The sequence below is a fragment of the Sinocyclocheilus rhinocerous genome, unplaced genomic scaffold, assembly GCF_001515625.1.
Source record: "Sinocyclocheilus rhinocerous isolate Xijiao unplaced genomic scaffold, SAMN03320098_v1.1 scaffold712, whole genome shotgun sequence".
Taxonomy (NCBI): domain Eukaryota; kingdom Metazoa; phylum Chordata; class Actinopteri; order Cypriniformes; family Cyprinidae; genus Sinocyclocheilus; species Sinocyclocheilus rhinocerous.
This window is the reverse complement of record NW_015642789.1, coordinates 926,356-952,201: the sequence shown is the minus strand read 5'-3', so window position 1 is coordinate 952,201 and position 25,846 is coordinate 926,356. Positions and strand designations below refer to the sequence as shown.

At 37.1% G+C, this 25,846-nt stretch overlaps 3 protein-coding genes across 5 annotated transcripts in view; 2 read left to right on the top strand and 1 right to left on the bottom strand.

Moving 5' to 3' along the window:
* Nucleotides 1-1,014: 1,014 nt before the first annotated feature.
* Nucleotides 1,015-6,500, bottom strand: LOC107756408 (zinc transporter ZIP5-like). Its single transcript, XM_016573500.1, has 12 exons — nucleotides 6,380-6,500; nucleotides 5,425-5,581; nucleotides 4,829-5,052; nucleotides 4,472-4,622; nucleotides 3,067-3,244; nucleotides 2,809-2,978; nucleotides 2,593-2,712; nucleotides 2,443-2,491; nucleotides 2,204-2,350; nucleotides 1,756-1,836; nucleotides 1,476-1,666; nucleotides 1,015-1,334 (listed from the first exon to the last, which is right to left on the bottom strand). The coding sequence occupies exons 1-12, from the start codon at nucleotides 6,481-6,483 to the stop codon at nucleotides 1,185-1,187; spliced, it is 1,722 nt and encodes a 573-aa protein (XP_016428986.1). The 5' UTR covers nucleotides 6,484-6,500; the 3' UTR covers nucleotides 1,015-1,184.
* A 425-nt stretch (nucleotides 6,501-6,925) lies between these two features.
* On the top strand, nucleotides 6,926-15,553 carry LOC107756409 (E3 ubiquitin-protein ligase NRDP1-like). 3 transcript variants are annotated; one of them, XM_016573504.1, is made up of 8 exons: nucleotides 6,926-7,062; nucleotides 9,506-9,605; nucleotides 10,953-11,068; nucleotides 11,697-11,968; nucleotides 12,181-12,316; nucleotides 12,467-12,570; nucleotides 13,239-13,480; nucleotides 14,594-15,553. In XM_016573504.1, exons 3-8 carry the CDS (start codon nucleotides 10,979-10,981, stop codon nucleotides 14,674-14,676), a joined length of 927 nt encoding a protein of 308 aa, XP_016428990.1. In that variant the 5' UTR covers nucleotides 6,926-7,062; nucleotides 9,506-9,605; nucleotides 10,953-10,978; the 3' UTR covers nucleotides 14,677-15,553. The 3 variants fall into 3 exon arrangements, with proteins under 3 accessions (XP_016428990.1, XP_016428988.1, XP_016428987.1); XM_016573502.1 differs by lacking the exon at nucleotides 14,594-15,553 and having other exon boundaries at nucleotides 6,926-7,054; nucleotides 13,239-14,210; XM_016573501.1 differs by lacking the exon at nucleotides 14,594-15,553 and having other exon boundaries at nucleotides 13,239-14,210.
* A 1,136-nt stretch (nucleotides 15,554-16,689) lies between these two features.
* dgkaa (diacylglycerol kinase, alpha a) overlaps nucleotides 16,690-25,846 on the top strand; it is a 30,385-nt gene continuing 21,228 nt past the window's right edge. Inside the window, exon 1 of the mRNA XM_016573499.1 lies at nucleotides 16,690-16,909. The gene's annotated coding sequence lies outside the window, so the exon portion shown is untranslated. The remainder of the gene's footprint in view (nucleotides 16,910-25,846) is intronic.

Genomic DNA, 25,846 nt, shown 5'->3' with positions numbered 1-25,846 from the left:
TGTACATATCCATTTTGGACCTGGGGGCACGGGGCAAATTCGGTGGATTCTGCCTGAATCTGTCAGGACGGTCACGTGACCCCTCCTAGACCTGAGGAAGGAGAACCCTCACCCTTTCAACCCCGCAAAAAGCCATTCATTTCTTTGTGACAATGCAATCCTGAAAGCACTTTGCCTTGTTAATTCATAGTATGAGCTTGTGAATGGTTACTTGTTACTAACAGATGTGAAACTCTGTACATGTATTTAAGTAAGAAAGAACATAATCATTTTTAATTTGAGCTTATTAAAAATGAATTGGTCTCTGACTTTAAAGACAAAAAAAATCCCATGTTTTTGTTAGTCAGGTTCATTAACTGCTGCAGCCAGTAGGTCTTGTCATTCAGTATCGTGGCTTAGAATTGGTAATGTTGAAATAAAATGCTATTGCTACATATAAGTTGTTGTTGTGTGTCTTCTGTTGCGCTGAACACTACAGAATGTCAGCATGTTGTAACAGACCAAAATGTACATTTCACATCATATAGGAATTTTAACTGAGGATTTTTAAACTGCTCTGGTGGCAGAAATAAGCATCCGTGTATGACATTCAGGAAGAGATATATTTTTCATTTAACACAGGTTTTTATGTAGAACAATTTGATTTTTCTTTTTGTAAAATGTTGTTTTGCAGTGATTTGCTTGAAATTCAGATTTTAAATAATATGAAATTATAACTAATATAAAATTACGGCCAACAGCCTTAACTTAATGATGACTATAAATTCATGAACGCCTTTTGCTAGAAACAATAACATTATGGTTATTGTAAAGATTGTTCAATTTTATCATTTTAACAACAACCTTGTTTAATACATCATTAAAAAGCAAGTTGCAAGACATAGAAATATTTATATGATAAATGAAAGACATACTGACAACACAGCATTCAACTCAAAGGGCAGAAACAATTTCATCAGACCATTCTTATAGCCCCCCCCCCCATTTAAAATTCAGAAATTCATTTAGGTTGAGAAGTAGTTGCCCAAGGATGTGTATATGAGTTCATCTCACTGTATCTCTTATACCAATCCATTCAGTGCACAGTAGTTCATTATGGGAAGAGGTATGTACATAATACTGCTGCTTGGATGGAAATTCTGGCGTGACATCCTGAGGATCTCATTTGGATAGTCTTCATATCCTTAGACTTCTCCCAGGCTAACAGCAATATGGTCCTCAAAGAGGGCGATGCAAAGCATGATTGCGCCCCCTATCAGCAGGCCCAGACTCTGCAGGAGGAAGCGCTTCAGAGGGCTCAGAGATCCAGCATCTCCATGGAGCATTTCAGGCATCTATAGAAACAGAATCACAACTTTAACTTATATAAAGACATTGTATTCAATATGACTGTTATGGATTATATTAGCTTTTCAAGATAAAAATGAAGAAGTCATAGATTAACATTACTGTATTTTGCCAATCAAAATTATTACCATGTCAGCAAGAGCAACATAAAGGAAGACCCCAGCGGTGATGGTGAGAATCCAAGGTGAGTGTGTCGCCCACTGGTTTCCCAGTGCAGTTCCTGTTAAAACGCCAACAAAGCCCAGCAAAGCAGAGATGGCGCTAAACACAGCCAGTCTGCGTACAGGCCAGCCTGCAGCCAACAGCACCGCCAAATCGCCTGCAGACACGAGCAAAGAAATAAATATATATATATGCAATATTGATCATTCATGATGAACATAAATAATAGAAATGACTCCAACACACCTAACTCATGAGGAAGCTCATGACAGAACACAGCGATCGTAGTGCTGAGGCCACCTGTTAGACTCTGAGAAAATGCAACACCTAGAGGAGAACAAGAAAATGTTGAAGTTAAATTTATTAAGATTAAAGTGCCAGAAATGTTTTTTTTAATGCTTTTATTTCTAAATGAAAGCAACTGTATGCAGTTTTGTGTATTTTTGCGACTTTGGAGTACCATCAGAATGATTATGAAACTGACATTTCGAAGTAAAAACTTGCCGTTGCTTTAAAGGTGCACTAAATAACAGTTTTATGTTTTGTTGGCTCTTATATCAGTGTTTCTCAGTTGGTTTTGCTTCAGGGCCTAAATTATTATTATTATTATTTAGTTACATTTTCTGAGTGTAATCAATTTAAAATGATTACTTATTACTTAATGCAACTTTAATCAGTAATAACTTTTATGTACCAATGGCTAGTCCATCTGTGAGGTTATGTATCCCATCTCCCATGACCACCATCCATGCCATGCTTCTGATGCCCATCTTCCCTGGTCCAGGCTGCCCATGAGAATGGCCATGCCCTGAACTCTCATTCTGATTGGCTGTTGAGGTACCTATGACAGAGTCCAGATTAATTTATATGTTCCATAATCATTAATGATTTTCTTTCTGGTTTGCTCTTTCACATGTCTGAAAATAAACATACCCTGCAGTGTGTCCAGCTCCCTTCCAGACTCTGCATCATGTTTCCTTTTCTTTAAATTATGTTTGAAGAAGGGGACAGATAGGGAAAACATCACATCTCTTTTACTTAAGTCAGCGGGTCATGATTAAAGTCCCACTGGATGAAACTTACCTTGAAATGTTGTTTAAGTCCCAGAAGGCTCTCAAAGGCAAATAGAAGGTAAAGTCCTCCCAACACGCTCAGACCCTTGAAAACAGCATCCTGATGTTCAATGTGTTGACTGAAGATGGCCTAAAATCACAAAAAATATACATCTATAGCGCTTGAATTATTACAGAATAATACTTTCTTGAAATTATGCTTAATTTTGTATTGTGTATTACTTACATGGGGCAGGAGGTGCAGGAGGGCATCTCCACATAATGTGCCCACTGCCATGCCAACCATCGGGCACAGGAATATTTGAAGGATGGAAGGTTGAAGCAGGGGTGCCAGTCCCAGGGCAACCAGGGAAGGCAAACTGATAGCAAAGAGTGCCAAGGAGGCCCATCCTAGTGCTGAGATACAATGACTATGTTTAACCTGCACTATCATGAAAACAAACACAAAATTGATTCTGATATCACATTTGCCTTGTACACACACCTCTCAGGAAACTCTCACTGGTTTTGCTTCCCTGTGACTGCACCTCTGTGTGCCGCAGACACACTCCACTGTCAATCTGGAACAGGAGGGCAGGGCACAGGAAGGTGAAATGGGCAGGAGTGATATGGGACGCTTGGCCCAGCCCGAAGTTCCACAGGAGCTGGGTAACATTTAGACACTGCGATAAGGGAGTAAGAAATGTGAGGTTCAGATTATTACACAGCTCTCTGAAATACTCCATTATGATTGGTCATTCAAAGCTTGCGCTACTTCCATGTCTCTCGTATCACACCGCAGACTCACTTTCTCTTGTTTTCTACGAACACAGCTGATACCATGTTGTGTATCAGTTATCAGCTGTAGTGAAAATGACCTCAGAGGACTTTAAGTGTTAATATTACTGTAACGTTGCAATGGTAATGTCACTATAGGCCGATGGTTTTGTGCATTGTAATGGTCTGTTTATTTCCTTATTGAACATTTTAAGATAATACACAGGCAAAATTCAGATTTATTTTGCTATAATGAAGCCTGACTTTATTGCATTACCAAAAAAAAGTTGAAATTATTATGTAAAAAGTTGAAATTATGGTATACTGTGGTATGGTTTACATAATTATGTGATTAAAAAGTCAAAATTATGACCTTTTATCTTATAATTTAGAATTTTGTCATAATTCTGACTTTTTATTTCATGATTTCAAACTTGTCAATTGTTTTTTTCATAATTTTGACTTTTTTATTATAATATAATAATTCCTACATTTTAACTCATAATTTTGTATCACAATTTTGACTTTTTCTGTTACACTTATGACTTTTTCTCTCATAAATGTAACTTTTTCTCATAATTTTGACATCATAATTATGACATATTTTGACTTTTTATCTCATAATTACGACTAAGTATCTCAGAATTTAGAAGAAATAGGCTTCTATACTTAAGTATGTATTTACATATTGCACATATTGTGATGTAGATGCTAATCCACAGTTGGGGATATTTGTGTGCTGGTAGTCCAAGAAATCCTCCTCAGTAGTTTAACCAGCAAGCTCTTATCAACCAGCATCACCAGAAGATGCATGATGGTCAACCAGCTTTGCAAGATTTTTGCCAGAGTTTTGCAGATATACAGCATTATATCATATTCTGGCTCACCAGCTAGACCAGCATTAAACCAGCACTAACCGGCTTAAACCAGTCTTTTCAGCAGAGACCTCTTACATGATTATCTCTCTCCAAAATAGTTTGTGTACCTCATACAGAACAGGAAAGGACAATAGACTGAATTTTACTGTCTCAAGATATCAACAGACCTTTGGTCATGTGATAGTGAAGAGAATTCAGTGGTAGACTTTGTCCATTCGTAACACTCTAACAGGAAGTTTAGGAGTAAACACTCACATTCCCATGAAGGTGTTTCTCTGTCGGATGGTCTGACAGCGGTGACACATTTTCTTCCAGTTTGTGTCTTAGACCAGGGTGTGGAAAATAGTCTGAGTGACCCCATTCTGGAGGAGATCCTCTGATCACTGATTTAATGTGAGGTCTAGGACTGAATATTTTCATGGATTAGTCCTCCGCAAACAATAACCAGATCATCAAATACAGGGAAATTCATCTCTGGTTTTGTGGGGATAATAAAAGATTACATATTAAAAAGTTAACTTTATAGGCACAAACCACAGTCAGTGTAAATAATATTGTAGAAGATTGTAGAATGAAAGTGTAATGATTACAATAATGCGTTAGCCATCTTACCTTTCTTTGAGTGGAGGTGAGTTTGTGGTCCTTTGAGGATGATAATGGTCTTCATGTGAGTGGGAATGGGATTGGGGTTGAGAAGAATGCTTCACTCCACCATGTTGGATCTCCAGGACACTGACCTCCCCGAGACCTAAACTGCCAAGCAACTTCTGCAGACCCTCATAGGTCAAAGTCCCATTGTCCCCATACTGAAGGAATAGGCGTTGCAAGTAGTAGCCCTTGAGAGAAGATCAAATCTGAACGACTATTTTACCAACAGACATCATTTTCAAGGTCCACGCATGCCAGTGTCTTTATGATAGTGCTTTATGATTTGCTTTCAACATACAGTATGTACTGAAACTGCAACTCTAACCTAGTTCAATTTGATTGATTGATTGCATCAGAGTCATTGTTGATAAGATTTTTGCACTCAGTGTAACACTCAAGCAAAAAGCACTTGATCTCTGTATGTTTTGAAAAATCCCTCAAGGAATGTGGTAGATCTACTTTACCAGACATGTAGGGACGAGTAAATTGTAGATTCTCAAAAACAAAAACAATCATTGGTTACTTAAACGTTATGTTCTGACAGAATCATCCAAACGTACCTGCTCTTCAAAAGCTTCCTCTAAGTGTTCCTGTGTAGATTTGACTTGTGTGCTCTCTTTCTTGTTGACCTGGACATGTGTTGCCAGTACAAGGATGGCTGGTATCATCACAGAAATCATACAGTGGTAGAGCAGAAGCTTGAAGCTCAGAGTTGTCCTTAGTGAAAATGCCAATAAACATGAATAATTTTAGCATGTGGGCCTCAGCATTCAATATAACAGTTTTAATTAAACAAGCATCATTAAATAGGCATTTCTAAATCAATCCCAATTACAGTTGGTAAAAACAAATTACGATCCATACTGTAAAAATCATGAGTGAGAGCTCTGGAATACCTCACATGTTCCTTCTAGATGGAAGGTTAGAGGTTTAAGGGAGACAAAATTGAGACTTGCTTAAGTTTGCTGATGATTCCTCTGATAAAATAATACTAATACTCTCATGTGTTTCTCCTACAGTTTCTCCTACATAGGCATTTCTAAATCAATCCCAATTACAGTTGGTAAAAACAAATTACGATCCATACTGTAAAAATCATGAGTGAGAGCTCTGGAATACCTCACATGTTCCTTCTAGATGGAAGGTTAGAGGTTTAAGGGAGACAAAATTGAGACTTGCTTAAGTTTGCTGATGATTCCTCTGATAAAATAATACTAATACTCTCATGTGTTTCTCCTACAGTTTAGAAGAAATCTCAACAATGTCTCAAATTTCCCAAGATACCAACTTCTGCATTCAAAAGTCAGGTATATCTAATTACATTGTATTTCCTAGAAACATAAGAAACATTCAGAGCTATGAAAGAGCAGCATCTGATCAGTATATAGGAATTAAAACTTAAGATAAAGACTCTTAAATCAAAAGCGTACAGAAAGCACATTGCAAAGTCATGCAAAGTACTTAAAGACATCAAAATGCCATCTCAATTTAAGCTTTAACTGATAAACTCTTTACCAGACTGTCTGTCCACCCATGATTTTTTGCAGTCTCTTAAGCCTGTTACATGATCTCCAGTATCCTCTCTGTATCCTAGTGTTTAAGCATGAAGCATGAAGCATTGTTTTATGAAGAGGAGGTTAATGTTTCACCAGCAGACAACTTTAAACCTATCGGAGATCACATGACTGGAAAGGCATTGATCAACTTGGTTTACCTCATGTCATGACTGTGTGATGTAAATTCAACACATTCTCACTCTCATCCTGTCAAATATATTTAAGTATTGGCCCACTGCAGCCCTATATGTCCAAGTAACTTTAATGTATCTGCATGTAGAGATGCACAGACAGACAGATAGATAGATAGATAGATAGATAGATATAGATAATTAAATTCATTTAAATAACTCCTGCATAGGTCAAATATATATGCGCTCTTAGATTAGTATGCATGTAATGTGTTTAAGAGTACATAGCCTACCTGATGTAGGCTACTCTTGATTCAAGAGTAGCCTACATCAGGTAGGCTATAATTGCTGCTCCACACACACGCTGTCCTGTAGGCGCAGCAGATTCAGTCAGACTTCACTCGGCTCAGGAAGAGATATCAGCCATCTACCAGATCACTGCAAATATCAGAGGCTCGAAATCCAGAAATCACATTAAGCTTTGGAGGAATACCGCGATCTAGGTGAATAGGTATTACAGTCCTTCTGGGTGATTTTCAACGCTTTATTTATGTCAACTTGTAAAATTACCGGATAGTAGCACAAACTGGGGACAAATGCAGTGACGAAACAACAAGACGTTATTTGATCAGGACAGTATTTAAATAACATTTACAGTTTTTTTTAGTGGTGGCTAGAATTTGTAATGTGACATTTATGGACGCGTGGTGTAATGTTTAGACCAAAGCTGCTCTTTCGGCATGCCTCAGCTAATGTTAGTTGGATTTCGTGCTAGTTAGCCACGTACGCTATCTTCTTAACATCGACGCATACACTTTAAATGGAATTTTACAGTGAATAAAATACATTTAAGACATTCATTCATTTTTATATGCAAAAAACTCGAACTCAGTAAGGAAGGCCCGTGGCTGTGATGATTATGTTGGTTGTTTTTGTACAGCACCGTTAGCGAGCTGGCTAATGCTAAGCGCCTATTCGCTCAAGCACATCAGCAGGCGTGTGTTACAGGCTGGCAGAAGCTTTTTACATCGCCAGGAGGTTTAATAGCCGTACAGATGTTTGCAGCTGTTCTGCCATGTCCTGTCTTGTTCATTACTGTATGTATTTTGGCAGAAGTACAGTTAGCTTGTCTGTCTGAATCCAGCGTGACATTGTATTCATATTCATGGCTGGCTGTCTGTAATTTATCATATGCATCTTGTTAGCGAGCTGGCTAATGCTAAGCGCCTATTCGCTCAAGCACATCAGCGTGCGTGTGTTACAGGCTGGCAGAAGCTTTTTACATCGCCAGGAGGTTTAATAGCCGTACAGATGTTTGCAGCTGTTCTGCCATGTCCTGTCTTGTTCATTACTGTATGTATTTTGGCAGAAGTACAGTTAGTTTGTCTGTCTGAATCCAGCGTGACATTGTATTCATATTCATGGCTGGCTGGCTGTAATTTATCATATGCATCTTGTTTAAATGGCTACATCTGTACATTTGACATTAACCCCTAACATATTATATGCTGAAAGACAGGTCTGCCATGTCATGTTTATATACATTTTTGGTGCAGAAACACACACACACACACACACACATACACACATATATATATATATTGTGTGTGTGTGTGTATATATATATGCATGTATGTATGTATGTGTGTGTGTATAGAGAGAGAGATAAACAGCCACCATTTTACAGCATCAAAACAGCTGATAAGTTAATATATTATGGTCTCATACTTATTTAGGGGTTTGGACAAAGCGCTTTGGACATTGGTAAACGTGTGCCACTTGCACTCCTGTGCACTCCCGGATGTGCTCTTGGTGATCATGCATCCGTGCCACTAAAACCAGATCTTTACTGAATGAAAGCGAGGAACCCACTCTCTAAAATGGGGGTTGAGGGGAGAACGTGCTAAACCACCCACACTCTCCCCCATCATCTGCTTAGACAAGCTAAAATTAGGTCACCACGAGCCTACTGGGACACAACACCACCCCTCACAGAACTGTTATGAATCTGAAGAGATGCTGTGTCTACATAACGCAGCCCCTTTTTTTGCTTTGGATTTTAAATTCAAATTAAGAGCATTGATCTGTGTACTAACTCCAGCATTCTCCTTCTTGTTTTTTTATGACATTAGATTCCAAAGAAAAAATGTAGTGCTGCTGGATAAAAGTGCTTTAAATCACACGTCTAATCCTTGCTGACTACATCTGCTTTGTTTCAATAGGCTGTGGAAAAGTCTCAGGTTCACACACACCAACCTGAAAACACAAGTTATTGTGATTCCACTGAGTGAAAATGCATCGCAATGCTAGGGTGTAATGGATGGTTACCAGGGTGTTGCTATGTGGGAGCTAGGGTGTACTGGGTGGTTATTTACTGTCAGCCCAGCCACAAGCCTCTATGATGATTTGGTCCTTATACATGGCTCAATGTAATTCTATAGGATTTTTTTTCGCCTGCCAGGCAAACTCGTGATTTGAAAAACCACATGATGTTGTTGTGAGTAATTGTTTCTTAATTGCTCTCGAAGCACTGCCTACTTATGGCCACCCAAATATATATTGCAAAATTCTCTCATTTCATTACACGTCATACTGTCCAGCCCTGTGATTGCTTGTGCATGTGTAGCTTCCACCCATACATCATCAGGCTCTTAAATGAGTCGGCTCTTAAATAGATTACGAAGGCATTCATATCAAGGCATTCATGGTTTTGGATTTCCACTCAAGAGACCCAGTGGGAGATAAAAGCATTCGTAAGCTTAAATGTTGACAGCCATAGTATTCAAAACATCTTGAAATGGGAATGGATTAGTTGACAGTAAATACGCCAAACTTGTCTGAAGCTTCAGGGAAATGTTTCAAACAGGCTTTTTAAAACTTAATTAAATTGCTTTGAAATAAATAGCAGTGTATTGATTGCATCATAATGGATGTCTTGTTTTCTCTTTCTTAAGGGGGATGTTCAGTCTTTCATCGTAAGGCAGATCGCCTTGTCCACCTGACACATGAGGACGACTCATTGTACAGGGATCATGAGGGCTGTGCTTTCGTGAGGTATGAATGTACATTTCTTTTGAATGTTTCACATAATATAGTAGCAGAGAAAATGCCTTGTACTCCTTTAATGCTACTGTGTGTTATATATAATCACTCGGATCATGCATATTTCATAGAAGTTAATGCATTTTAGTATGGTTTAAATCTTTTGTGCTCCGTGTTACTAAAATGTCTGCTTTCTGTCTGTTCTAACACAGATGTAATTCTGTATAGGCGTTAATAACTTAATGATTTCCACCATAAAATCCGGTCCACTTTGGAGCTTATTCCTGCTAAGGACTGTTCTTATTTGTAGTCTAGGAATGAGTTTGTCCTAAATAGCTGATACCAAAATAGTAAATTGGCACTGAAAACACTCAAATATATTCAGAAAGGTATGTTGATTTTGTGATGTCTTTAAGTAGTGATTATTTTGAATATCTACTTGAGCCCGACCGATATATCGTTTTGCCGATATTATCGGCTGATATGAGCCTGTCGCCGATATATCGGTAACGGCGAATATGCCGCCGATATGAAATGGCCACATGTCACGTCACTTTCACTTTACTTTTTCACTTTCATAAAATGCTTGACATGGTGTAATTACTTAATTTGTCCAGCAGAGCGCACTCCATTATTTGCTACTGTCAAAATGCCATGTTCATTAAACCTCTATCAGTTTACCTGCAGTGCTTCTAAGGAGTTTTGTTCTGAAACCTACGCTTTAAAGCATCATCGACACGCGCCTGGCACAAAGACTGTTCCACAAGCAAAGTGAAAGCTGTGCCTTGGTTTGGCCAAATTTTAAGGCTGCGTCACTAGTGTTCATAGAATTGAAGTATTGTTAAAAAGTTCAATCTGATTAATTAACAAATTGAGCAAAGACTCTTTCCCAATATTTGTGTGTACATTGTTTTAGGCTTATTAGACTACTGCATTGTTAGGTTTTAGAATAGGGTCATGTTGCAATGAATAGCACAATTTGTAATTAAAGTCAGTTGGTACATAAAGCATTATTCAAGTCATATGCTGCTCTTAATCGTGTACTGCATTTATGATTTTGATTGTCCAGAAGATGTGCATCATAATATTTTATAATTTGGCATATTTGATTGTACTTTCTTCATTTTCATACCAGCTGTTAAATCTTGAAATTGGTAAAAAAACAAAAAGAAGTTCTTCTGTTCCAGTGCTGGTTTTAGTGTTCAGTTAAAATTGGCCAACAAAGGCTATAAGTTTTCAGTTTCATTCTGTTGTACATCCAGTTCTTCTCATGCATCTCTGTCTCAGAGGCGATATGCAGGCATTTGATTGCACCGGCTGAGTTCTCACAACACACTCTTCCTGCCTGCTTCATTTCAGATATCAAAGGATTCTGGTAATGTGCCATGGGGTACGACGTCACCAGGTTCCAAGGAGAGGTGGACGAGGATCTGTTATGTCCCATCTGCAGCGGGGTGCTGGAAGAGCCAGTGCAGGTCGATATTTATTTTCCATTCAACTGCAACATTCTAGAACACCCTGAGAAAGAGACAGAGGCTCTGCCTGTGTCACGACATTATGAGTTTGTGGTTATTAGATATCATTGCTTCAAGATCATTGTGTGAATGTGTCTCACAAGGGTCCAAAATGTTTTTTTTATAAAAAATAAAATTGTTATATTTCTTAAAAAAAAAAAAAAAAGAGTAAACAGACAGTTTATTTAATAAAAAATAATATGATAAAAATATGAATACAATAAAAAATATATTATTATTATTTCTTAAAATCAATAATAATAAAATAATATAAGAACAATAATACTTTATTGTTCAGTTAGTTATTTTATTAATTAATAAAATAGTAGAATTATTATTATTATTGTTAAATTAGTTTTTTTATTAATTATTAATAAAAACAATAAAAAAATTATTATTGGTAAAGTTAGTAAAAAAAATTTATTTTTTTAAATAAATTTCTGTCTTTGCCAATGGATTTATTTTGCTCTTTTTTTTTTTCTTTTTTAACATCAAAAGAAATACAATGTCTGAAAAATGCACTTCAGCAAGAAAAGTCAATAGGCATTGAGTTCAGGTTACACCCTGATCAATCTGTCTGTTCTCTCAGGCCCCGCATTGTGAGCATGCATTCTGTAACGCCTGCATCACACAGTGGTTTGCACAGCAGCAGAGCTGCCCTGTGGACCGCACTGTGGTGACTCTTGCCCATCTTCGACCCGTTCCCCGCATCATGCGTAACATGCTTTCCAAGCTGCAGATCTCCTGTGATAACGCCGGCTTCGGATGCACGGCCACCCTTCGGCTCGACCAGCTGCAGTCACACCTCAAGGACTGTGAGCACAACCCCAAACGACCCGTCACGTGTGAAGAAGGCTGCGGGTATCTACCATATTCATCTAGTTCTCACTTAGCCCATGTGCTGTATGGATGTGTTTGACAATAGTACCTTGGTTCACTGCTTTTTCAGCATCTTTTTCAGCTCTGCGTCACGCTGTTTTTTTTAATGCAAGAATGCATCCTGTGTGAACAGCCCTTAATTGTCTTCGTTGTTTGTTTGACATTTTAATCACATTTGCTTTTTTACTCTACAGGCTAGAAATGCCCAAAGATGAGATGCCCAATCACAACTGTATTAAGCACCTTCGCAGTGTGGTTCAGCAACAGCAGACCAAGATTGCAGATCTAGAGAAGTCTGCAGCTGAGCACAAGCACCAACTTGCAGAACAGGTCAGACCTGTGTGTTTTATGCTTTATCATGAGGCTATGTGAATATCACTGTCTCTATGAATTTATTTGAATTTAACATCTATGGAATCTCTGCTCTGATCAGCAGACAGTACACTGCTTGTTAATATTCTCATGATTTCTTTTATTCAGAAACGTGACATCCAGCTCCTGAAAGCTTACATGCGAGCAATACGCAGCACTAACCCTAACTTACAGAACCTGGAGGAGAGCATAGAGTACAATGAGATCCTAGAGTGAGTGATATGTTCTTTTCCTGTATCTTTTTAAGCCCATATGATTTCAAGATAGACTGTTTAACGGTTTAAAAAAAAAAATAGATAGATAGATATATATAGATATAGATATATATAAATTTTCTAAAGTCTCTTATGCTCATCTAGGATGCATTTATTTGACCAAAAATACAGTAAAAACCGTAATATTGTGAAATATTATGACATTTATTATTACAATTATAATGTTGAAAACCGTTGTGCTGCTTAATATTTTTGTGGAAATCTTGATAACTTTTTTTCAATTTTTTAACAATTTAAAAGTCTCTTTTTTTCACTTTTGATTAATTGAATGCCTCTTTGCTCAATAAAAGTATTAATTTCTTTCTTTCTTTTTTTTACTTACTGTCACCAAACTTTTGAATGTTAAAGTTATATATACATTTGTATATATACTTAAATATATATACACAATATATTTGATAATATATTTGTCAAAAGAATAAGGCTAAGGCCGTAGCCGTAGTTATTTGTATTGTGCAGTGGATAAAATATAAGTCTACTATGTAAACAATGAGTATGTAAATTGCTCTTGAATACTGATAAATTACTGTTGATTAAGTAATAATGCTAATCCCATAATTGGTAATCAGATGACTTTCTAACTAACTACTCTTGTTTGGCCACAGGTGGGTGAACTCTCTCCAGCCCGCTCGCGTGACCCGCTGGGGAGGAATGATCTCCACACCTGACGCCGTCCTCCAGGCCGTCATCAAACGATCGCTCATAGACAGTGGATGCCCGTTGTCAATCGTTAATGACCTCATCGAGAACGCCCACGAGCGTAACTGGCCCCAAGGCTTGGCCACGCTGGAGACGCGGCAGATGAACCGCCGATATTATGAAAACTATGTGGCTAAGCGCATTCCGGGTAAGCAGGCCGTGGTGGTGATGGCCTGTGAGAACCAGCACATGGGTGAAGATATGATTCTGGAGCCGGGTTTGGTTATGATCTTCGCTCATGGTGTTGAGGAGATCTTATAGTCTGTATATAGGTGGGTGCCAATGATGAAAAGCAGAAAGGGGTTTACAGAGACTTAATTGATTCCCCCCTCTAAAAAATTCTCAGTTCACGCCACTAAAAATATCAAAACCTCTTCAGCAGTCGTTACCTCACATTTTAAGGAAGGACACAGGCAGAGAAAGTTCTCCGCTTCGTGGACCTCCAGCATTCCCTGTTCTCTTTGCCTTAAATGGACATTTTTCAAAAAGTGGACCCTAATGACAAAAACCAACTTGAAACATTATCAGGGACGATGGTACACGTATGTTTTAACATTAACATTGAAATCAGAAGGATTTGAAGTGATGTCTAATTTCCCCTTTAACATTTATTTCCCTCTTGAGAGCAAATATATGTCACTCACAGCTTAAGACAAGTTAAGATTCTTGTAAATACAGATGATAAAGAAAAATATACAAATATGCTATCTGTTCTTGTTCTACTAGAGTAGTTTGCTCAGTTTGCTATTTAGAGTAGAGTGTTTAACTACCATGGATCTCAGTGATTTTTTATTTATTTTTTTTCAATAGAGCTATGATGAAAGTTTGGTAGAAAAACTTGAAAGAACTCTGCTCGGTGTTTGCACTGTGTGGTGATTGGAAAAACAAGATGTCATGAATCTCGTCTTGTGAAGATGTTTGTGGAAAGAGAGATTGAGAGGATCTATATGATGGAAATCAATGGCTGATTTGATACCTTTTATTCTACTCTTTAATTTTCAATTAAATTTCCTCCAGAATTTTTTTTTTTATTATTTTCTACTGGCATCACTGGCTATCACACTACTATTAATCAGAACCAGATTTTTCTTCAAGACGGTCATAGTGACCTCAAAGTTTTTTTTTCTTGTAGATTCACCATATGCGAAACCAGAAATGATGGATGAAAAGCTTATGAATCGAATATGAAGTATAAAAACATTGTGAAAAATGACCAAACTACAGCTGATGTAAAACATGATGTCTGTGTGATTTCCTGCAGATGCTCAACCATATCTGGACCTGTTTACTGTGGTTTACATCAGAACCGTTTTTTTATCCATCATTTGCCACAGCACCTCTTGATGAATTTCAAAGAATAAAGAGAGATGGAACGGTTGATTGTTTGTGTATATCGTGCACAGTTGACTCCTGGATAAGTGGTTTAAGAATTTATTTAGCATATTTTACGTACCTTATTTGTACATAGTTGATTTAAGAATCAGTCAAATTTTTGTTGTGCGATTAGTTGTCTCTGCAACCAAAGTTTTATTGTGTTGTATGCACATCGTGCTTGCTTTTTTGTTGTTGTCGTTGCACGGATGCCGAAAATGTAAGTGCAGCGTTTCTCAAATGTATCTTCGGAGCTATTGTGTGTGATCTGCTTCAGTGTTACATAGACCTGAATACTCATTGCGTTGTTTACAGTAGCTTATTTGCAAATGTTGTTTAATAAGAGCTGAATACTAAGGACCCAGAATGTTTTACTCTGCAATATTCATCCAGGTCTATGTGAATTAGGGAGAAATGTCTGCGAACTTTGCCTTATCACACTTCATTCGATACTTCACTGCATGATCGCTGTGTAATGTGTCACATGGCTTCTCTGCACATCGTCTCGCAATGACACTCTGAAGCTGGAGAGATCAAACATGACCTAGTGTGTTTCACTTCTTGGTTCTGATGGATCTGATCACCTTCCATATCATTCATGAAATAAAAGTTGACTTTTTTTGTGTTCGATTTTAATGAAACCGATGCATTCTCATATTGGACACGCAAGACTTTCTTGACTCTCAGGTTTTATCATCTGATGTCAGGGATGAAATGGTCAAAGAGCTCATGTTTCCCGCTGCAGCATTGTCCGTGGATGTGGCATTCTTCTGTTTTATTCTCTTTTATTCTTGCTTTTGTGTTGTGGGTTACTGCCAGAATATGAATAAATATCATTGATTTTGCAATACGACACCAGTGTCTTTATTATTAACATGGTAGCAGGAACTTCTTGTTGGTTGTGTTGTTTACAAAAGCCGTTTTAAAAATGCCCAGAGAAAGAGCTTACTTCCTCATGTTTTTGATGTTTTTCCTCTCTTCTACCACACAATGTCACGAAAGTTAAATTTAATTGTTAAACTGAGCAGTCCATAGATTATTATTGATTTTTGGTGACTATGTGGTCACTTCTATCTGCTGATCTCTGTTCAGTGTTTTGAGGCCAAACACACATATTCATGTGCATGCAGGAATAATCCTCCTGTTGTTGGTATTTTCTTTGACCAGCCCATAGCCACTAATTCAGCAAGTCATTTTAATCCAGCCCATTATAGTACTAGTGAGGATCGGAATGTCACATTGTTTTCCCAGCAGCTCTCATTACCAGCTTCTGCTCAACACTAAATACACTGACTGCTCTCTCTTTTGGTAATAATATGGTTTTGTGTATTGCATGTATGTACAGTATGTATGCAATATCTATCCATCCATTTATTTGTCTGTCTGCATGTTGTTCTACCTCTATCTATCTATCTATCTATCGTCGCTCCATCCATCCATCCATCCATCAATCTAGTTAGGATTTCATTTTGATAAACAACAGTTAAACATTTTTGTTTCATGTCTCCCTAATAAATGAAATGGTCTGTAATCCCTTTGAACAAAGTAAGGATTTGATTGGAGCTTTTACAATCTGGTACCACAAATTCCTGAATCAGTTAATCAAGCATTTGGCAATCAAATATATTGCAGCTTAATTATGTGATAACTGTTAAAGCAACTGCACAATCTAAAAGTACAGATATAAATACAATCACTCAGATGCCAAACATACTGACAATGATGCTATTTGATGATGACACTTTTAATAGTTTAAATGTCACACCACCCTGTTGATTGTCAACGTGTAACCAAAAATTTAACAAGTTTCAGTTGATTAATCATCTATCTATCTGTCTGTCTGTCTGTCTGTCTGTCACTAGTGTTAGTGTGCTCGATAAGAAGCAGTCCATACACACGCACAGCATTTGATCAAAGTGCATCACTCAGCTCAGACACATGAGTGCGGGCGGTGCTGTGACTCTATGGGAGAGTCACTCACAGTTAGGCGTGTTCAGTTCACTGTCAGTTCTCCACCGGACAAACACAGCTAAACGCTTTCTCACAGACGAAGCTGGCTCTGCCTCCGTCGCCACTTCTTTATTAATTTTTTAAGCGCTGAAGCAGTTTTCGAAGTGCATCTGACACTGGCGATTTTGCTCTTGGCGTCTGTTTTAAAGATAAGACAGAATCACTAACCTGGTGCTGCAGACCTCAAGATATTAAGGTAACGCCAGAGTTTATTTATTTTTGTGGTAAAACGAGTGCGTTTTAGAGAAGTGACGACCTTTTAAACAGTAACAGTGATTTTGTACTGTGTTGCGTGTAGTTTTTATGCATGATTTCTTTTGGTAGCGACTCAATAAGGTTGTGTATTAAAACCTCTGACTGTCCAAACAGTGTGTTCGAACGTTTGTGTCGATGCCCAGAATGCTGTCTAGTTAACGATGGGAATCGTAAGGAATTTAATGATTCTAAATTCGATTCGTCTCGACGAGTTCGGTTCCATTTAGAATTCCTTTCTTTTAGTACTTTGAAGAATAAAGATCCTTGTTAGATTTGCTGCCCTCAACAGTTGTTAGCAAATTATAAGATAATTTCAGGTTTCAAAACATATTTAACAAATATGTTTGCACAAAAATAAATTGAATACAATTTTCTTGCCAAAGGTATTGTTTACATAGACTTTTTAATGGCTTTTACAGACTTTTCTAGAGGCAGCACAAGTGCAGTCCGATAACTGGCTTTAAATATTAAATACAAATACTAAACCAACAAAATGTGATAACTATTTCAATTAGTTGTGTATCTCAAATTAAGTTGTCAGATGAACAGTCAAAAACTCATGATGTTAACATATCACTTTTTAATTGCGGTTCAGTAAATGAGTAATATATAAATAATTGTTCCTGCTTCCGTAAGTGTTTTTGATTTACTAAAGGAATCGGCTTATAATATTCATTCTTTCGACAGTCGGTCTGCATTGGTCGCGCTGTATGTTTATGAGTCATTAAAAAGAACCGGCTCATTTGAGTCATTTGTTCGGACTACTGCTGTACGTTTTGGACTGTAAATTCAGTGGTAGTATTGCGGTGAATAGTAGTACAGGAAGCATCGTCATATATATATTTTTTTAGCACGCCGTTCTATATAAATGCATGTTAACTCAACCGAACGTAATGAAAATGATTCTGTTTAGGTATTTTAGTGAGCTAAAGAGACAGCTCACTAGATTTTGAGACCTTTCGACAGTCGGTCTGCATTGGTCGCGCTGTATGTTTATGAGTCATTAAAAAGAACCGGCTCATTTGAGTCATTTGTTCGGACTACTGCTGTACGTTTTGGACTGTAAATTCAGTGGTAGTATTGCGGTGAATAGTAGTGCAGGAAGCATCGTCATATATTTTTTTTTTAGCACGCCGTTCTATATAAATGCATGTTAACTCAACCGAACGTAATGAAAATGATTCTGTTTAGGTATTTTAGTGAGCTAAAGAGACAGCTCACTAGATTTTGAGACAGCCTAGCTGTGCGTTTCTCAGTCATGTTTTGTAATGCACAGACCAGTCTATTTTTAATTGTACCACTTAACTGCATTTTGGTGGTTTTCTTCTTTGCTTCAAAGTTGTTGGCTTTGTCGGGTTGTTTTGTCAGATGTTTTGTTATTCTCTTTCACTGAACTATTTGCATGGATCCTGAGTCATCCTACTGTTATGTGAAATGCTTGGAAACGTACAATTCACTTAAAAGAAGTAAAAGTTCTACATAAGGTGGTTTTTGGATGTTTTTTACTGTTTAAAATGACAAAGACTTGGTTCTCCAATGTACGTCAAAGAATACCATGCTGGAACCCAGCTTAAGGTGTTTTGCTGGTCTTAGGTGGTTTAGGATGGTCTAACTCGGTGGTTCCCAACCCTGGTCCTGACACACATGCACATGGCAGCCATGTGCTCCCACCTGTGATGTTTTATAAACAGCATATGAGGAATGCCAGGATGACGGTGGACACCATATATACCCATAGAAAGTTAATTTGTCTTCTTAATCTGAAGTGAGCTGCTAACCACTGTAACAGGATCATTGAGGCAGTGAATTGAACCAAATCAGGCCAATTTGTGAATGAATCACTCAGACTATTTTTATGAATTCGATCAGTGGTTCCCAACCCTGGTCCTGGAGGCACCCCAACACTGCACATTTTGCATGTCTCCTTTCTCTGACACACCAATTTCAGGTCTTGGAGTCTCTACTAATGAGCTGATGACCTGAGTCAGGTGTGTTTGATTAAGGAGACATGCAAAACGTGCAGTGTTGGGGTGCCTCCAGGACCAGGGTTGGGAACCACTGGTCTAACTGGTCTTCCAGCTTGAGCAGTCTGATCTGGGTTAAGGCGGTCTCCCACTCTGACCAGCCAAAAAAGTTCCCCAAACCCCTTCAAAACCACCAAAGCAGCCTGGTTTATGTTTTATTCAGCAGTGTACCATGACAGTAAATATTACTTTTTGTGCTTCTTATGAATCATTGTGTTATTTGACACGTTTCTCTCACCTGATTAAATGCTTGTTACATTCTCTGGATTTTTTCCCTTGAATTGTTTATTTTACTGTTATCTCTTCACTAGGTTGCTGAATATCTAAATGCCTGCATTAATCTAGACTCTCTTAATAATACAGAGTTTATGTAAATATTCTTTTCAGCATTCTTCTTTTTAAAGGTTTCCAATAACTGAACTGATTATGTAATTTAAGTTCATCCTGTTTCATCACCATAAGAGATTTCAACTCTTCCAGTTAGACAGGCATCATATTTATAACAGACTGGACGCTTTTTGTCACATTTCGGGTCACGACATGAGTCAAGACAGTTGAAGCGAAGGGTTTTGAAGTGCTCTTTCCGTTCCCCTACAGTCAGTGTTCGAACTATACCGTGGACTTTGGGGGAGCCCACTTGATTTTTAAAACGGAGGGTGGTTCGTGCGCAAGAGACCCCCCAAAATTTCACAAATCACGTTTTCAGGGGAGCCCATGTCTTATTAAGGGGAGCCGAGCTCCCCCTAGCTCCCCCGTAGTTCGCACCCTGCCTACAGTCCTAATTTAGTCTCACATTCTCTCCAGAGCTCTTGGCTTAGTTTACCTGATAATGATAACTCGTTCTCTGAGGAATCTCCAGCCTTATGGGCTTGGCTAGAAAATCACAGGGTTGGTTTACTGTTTTCCCAGTAATCTCCTGCTTTTATAACTCATGAGCCAAGCAGTCTAAAACTAGACTCAGGAATAGCCCGTCTTTCCTAAAGCTCAATCATGATCTAACCACATTTATGCAACACAAACAGATCAAGGTCTAGCTTTGTGAATGGAATGTGGGTCAATATTAATTTCTCCACAGATTTCCTCACTTTTAACATGGCAAGTGGTAAGTACTTATTAATCTCTAAAAAGCGATGGAACAAAAACTGGATATTGCTGATCTAAACAGTTTGGTAATTCCCATATTTCCATTCAGTGGTCAGTAAAACACCACCATCTTCTTTGGCTTTTATAGAGTAGTTGTAAATCAGGATGGTGCAGATTCATAAGAGTATCAGGGCTGAACATGAAACATTTAGCAGCCAAATGAAGCCTCACAAATGTACTAATACAACAAACACATTACAGTAATAGTTCCTAGTTCTGAATAAAGAATCTCTTTTTCTTTTACCACAACAAAAACTAAGTGTTCAGTCAGGGTGTCATTCATGAATTAAAGTGCCCGTATTATGAATTTTTGAAAATCACCTTTCATACAGTGTGTAATGTAGCTGTATATGAATGTAAACGATCTGCAAAGTTGTAACGCTGAAAGTGCATCAGAAATAAAGTTATTGTCTATCAAAGAAAGAGTTGACTCTGACTCGCTTAAACGTGTCGTTTAAAATTCGAATCCCATTTCCGTGAAGTTCAGTTTGTTTGGACCAGCTTGCTCCTCCAAATCACAACCTATAAAAGTATGATTAATAATTGTTGCTGTAATGTTCTGTCGAGTGTGCAAAATATGTAGTTTTGTGTGTTGTGTTGTGTTGTGTTGTGTTGTGAATACAGTCAGTGCAGCTGTAGGTCTCTCTGGTTAACTCACGTTATAGCTCTGCTAATCAGCTGTGGACTCGCTATTGTCTAGAAATGTGTCGATTAATATAGAATGTCTGTCGTTTTTATTACTTGGATTCATGAAAAAGGATGGAGCATTACGTTGGTTTACAAACTGCAGTGATTTATCAGAACTCCATGTTTGTTTGGCATACGCCATTATTGTTTGGGTCTTCACTACAGTACGTTTCCGACATACGCTGTATGCAGTAGACCAATCAAAACAGACTGGGTCATCTGACCAATCAGAGCAGAGTAGCCTCATGCAAAGCAGGGGTTTGGAAAGATGAATCTTTGAATGAATTGTTTGAGAGTCGTTGAGAAATAAGGTAAATTTACATGTATATTATGAGAAAATGACAGTGTTTTTGACCTTGCTTGCATGTAAACTTGTTGTTGGGGACTCCCAAAACCAAATTATGAACCTTTCAAGTAGCATAAAAGTGGCACTTTAACAACCCAGAATGATTCACTTAGTGAGTGAGTCTGACTGCTGTTTCATGAATCTTTTGACTGACTCATTAAAAATAAACATTTGAATTTGACTTAACAACTCATGTTGTCACTGTGTTTGTTGTGTTATGAAACACTGGCACTGGCAAATGAGAACATAAACATATATGATGAAATGTCAAATTTTTGTCTCAATTGTAATGTTTGAATAAAAAAAATGGCCATAAATGTTAGTATTGTAATTTTTCAATTGGACTTTAAAATGATTATATTATAATTCATCTTATATACACATTTTTTTTTTTTCATTTTAGGTGTAATATTATAATAGTAATATTACTTATGTTGTTTAATATTTCAATATTTTATTTATTAATAATAATAATAATAATAATTATTATTATTAAATAAAATATTAAAATAATAAATGTTTATTTTATAGTCGTTGATTTTTTTTTTCAATTGCATTTTAAATCGCAATTGCAATTTTTATCAGAAAAATCTAATCTTTCAGCCCTGTGTATGTTCTTGCACACTGAAACCTTGTGGAGATAATTGTTTTCAATTGGTTGTTTTTATCGTGAAGTTGTTTTGGTTTTGGTGTAGTGTAGACTGCATAAATGTAGTAATTATATGCATAAATGATATAATTACATGTCCTCAAATTTTTCAGTTGAGTCAGTTTCAGCTGCAGAATGTCTATGATTTCTCATGCCCTCTCTTGTACACGGTAATGAAATCTAAATGGCTTCGCCCGTGGTTTTGACTCTTGATATTGCTCTGTGTAGGAAGGAGACTAGCGCAACAGTTGCTGCGTGTCTGCTGTCTGTAGTGCTCTCTCCGTGTGGGTGTAAGTACGTTTCTAACATGTGTCTCCTCAAGCTTGTGCCTTTGCACAGACCGCGCAGCTGGCTTTTCTGGAGGAGGACGGCGTGCACGGCTGCTGTGCAAGCTCAGGCGTGCCTGCGGGTAGTGAGTGACTTTGAAAGGGTTTCCTGCACACCGCTGAGGCCCCTTTGCTTTTACAAAAAACTCGTCCTGCCACAACTTACAGTCAGTGACACTTTTTCCATTGAAATGCAACTTGTAGAACACAAGAAATGAGCTGCGGGAGGCGAAGCACAGCAGCTGTACACAGGTGAGGTGTGACTTGTGCTGCTACAGTTTGCGTGCCTGTTTTATGGCACGTCTTGAACTTTGCCTGCCATTTGTTTTGCAAGCTGAGTGTTTAAAGCTAAATTTTTTTCATTTAGTGAACAAAAACAATCTTGAGCCACTCAGGCGGAGAGGGAACCAAGTATTTCCACTTTTCCAGTTGTTGTTTACAATATGTCATGCTTGGCAGGTACTAGCTGGATAAACACACGTTACACTGCACCAAAGAGACAAACATCATCTGCTTTTGTTGAGGTGAATGATTCACTCTTACATCAGCAGGTAGAATGCAAAGCAGTCTGTTTGAAGGTTGTGTGCACTGAGAAGCGCGCGTAGGTGCAGGCCAGCAGGGGAAGACCCGCGACTGCTGCCCGGGTTTCCTCCTCCTCATCCGTCTCTCCCCTCCTCCCTTCCTCATTCTCGTCCTGTCAGTCACCCTTGGCAACAGTCTGAGGCAGCACAGCTGATGGGGAAAATCTTTCCAGAGCCACCAGGATTGGCAATCCTTCTTACTGAACAGATGTACTTTGTGTTTCCTTGGAAAAGCTGAAATGACTTGATTTGATTTGGCTTAATCTAATAAAGAGCAGCTCATCAGCAGTAAAACAAACATTTTTCATCAGAGACAGAAGGGGACCCCATGATGGAAAAATGTTAGCTACTGTATATTTTTTTGGTCACAACCAATACTGATGTAAGTTTTTTTTTCTTTTTTTTTTTTTTTGTTGATTGTCTTATTACTAAAATGCAGAACTGATTTTTCTATTTCCTTTCTAATATTTCTATTATAACAATAAAATGTATTATGAATACAATAGAAAAAAACAACAATAGTAAGAATAATTTTATTTATTTATTTATTTATTATTATCATTATTATTATTTATGCCATTATATATGAGCCAAATTGTATCTAATCAATCTAAATGCTTACAAATGAATCTTTCAAGTTTCTCACATGAAAACAATCTCTAATCACAATTGGAATCTCCTTAGTATCGCTATAATTTTTTAATCAATTTTTGCTACAATTTTCAAAACTTTTATATATTTTTTTATTTCCTGAATTTTGACACAATAATATCTAAATCATTAAGCTACAACCATAAAAATGTATTATAAATACTGTGATAATAATATATAATAATATTTATATATTTAATATTTTTGCCATTATATAAAAGTCTAATATTTTTGCAGTCTAAACGCGTGCAAATTTATCTTTCAAACTTCTCAGTATCTCTAAAATCTATTTTCTTTTTTTTATCACTGGTCTTCTATAGTAGCATACATTTAGATCATGATAACCACAGTCAAAACCACACATATATAGCGCCTCAATACCATGGTAAAAATGTAGTAAAAATGTAACTATATGGTTTCTGGGTACTTGTATGAAAAACAGTACTCTAAATACATAGTATAAATGCACAAACACTATATATTATATATATATATATATATATATATATATATATAAGCTATAGTGTTTGTGCATTTATACTATGTATTTAGAGTACTGTTTTTCATACAAGTACCCAGAAACCATATAGTTACATTTTTACTACATTTTTACCATGGTATTGAGGCGCTATATATGTGTGGTTTTGACTGTGGTTATCATGATCTAAATGTATGCTACTATAGAAGACCAGTGGTTAGTTTTAATAAAACTCAAACAGTCAGAATAATTACATTTCACCATATAAAGATGAGGTTGTTGTTACAGTTTTTACAGATGTTACTGTTTTTTGAAAATGAACTTTAATTTACATCTGCATGCTAACTCAAGTTACTACTACTGTCAACCCAAGCTACTGTCAAATATGCGTTTCTAAGAAATAAAAAAGTAATATTAATATTGTAGTCTGTACTGCAAACTGTGCTGAAGATGAATGATTCATGATTTGAAACAATATCACTCATTAGAACATGCAGAGACTTTTTTTTTTTTAAGGAAAAATGACCGGAAAAGTGTAAAGAATTCAAAAACGTGAAGTGTTTGTCATGTTCTGACCATAAAGAGTAGTTTAAAACCACCATTAACTTTGTGGTTTCTTCAACTTTCACTTGGGAGCAAAAATCTGCCTTTAAACTTGAAAGAAATAAAGATTTGAAATTTATCGCGATTATTATCGATATCGACTAATATGAAAAATGTTATTGTGATATACGTACACACACACACACACACATATATACAGTAAGCATGTAAAACAAGGAAAGAAAACTCCATTACATCTTCTGAGTTATGAAAGAGCAACCTTTGAGCAATCAGATTTTCCTCTGGGAAAGGAAGGGGAAAACACTTGAATATATAAACTCTTGCAGACACAAAGCAGCAGTTTGACTTGACACAAGGCGACAGCTTGTACAAACAGCACAAAGCTTTAGAAAGTATTGTTCCTAAATATAGTTTTAAAAGGCATTGTAAAACAGCTCATATTAGATCACTAGAACAGGCTTGTAACCTCAGTATTTTTATCTTGTGTGAGAATCTCACCGCACCTCTGTCTAGTCAATGTTGTGTTCTAAGTCCAGCTTTTCTGGTAAAGTGGGTTGGAAATGCAAATTAATAGGCGAGATAGTGAGAGGGGCTGGGGGATTTACTGTTGTAATTGAATTTGTTGGCCTTATGCAACAGTCATTTACAGTGTTACATGCTTTCTAATAGTAGTTTAGTATTTTTTTGTGACCTCATATTTAAAAAAATGTACATGGAATATTTGAGCATTGTCACACTGCAGGACTATTTAAGTGCACTGTTGAATTAATGCTTTCTAATAGTAGTTTAGTATTTTTTTGTGACCTCATATTTTAAAAAATGTACATGGAATATTTGAGCATTGTCACACTGCAGGACTATTTAAGTGCACTGTTGAATTCAAAAAAACATCAGCTAGCAAGTTACAAATACAGGAAGAGAGAAGCATGCCACAATGCACAATACAGGGGAATCTTTCAGCAACATGAAACTAACTACTACAAACACCCACTACTTCCTTTAATGTTACTGACATTTCTGTAATTCTGCTGACATTTTTACCTGCATGGTTCGGGATGACATAAAGATTATGATCTAATGACCCTCATGCACTTGTGGGGGCTGCCAAGTGTAATATTGAATTTGTAAAGCAAACAGTAATACACAGCTTCATATATATTTATTTTGTGGTAAGGCATTTTATGCTGCTAATTAATTAAATAATTAATAACGGACATCAGTATTTTTTAATTTGTTGATATATATATTGGTTGTCTGGGACTAAAGCAGTCATTATAAAAATGACCTGATAGCATTGTAATCAATAATGATGTCCAATTGAAGCCTCATCTATAATGGAAAAAACTAATTATCCACCAGGGTTAATGGACATATTGGCACGAATGAATGTGCATCTTTATTGTATAAATGACTGGCAGCTGTTTCTGAA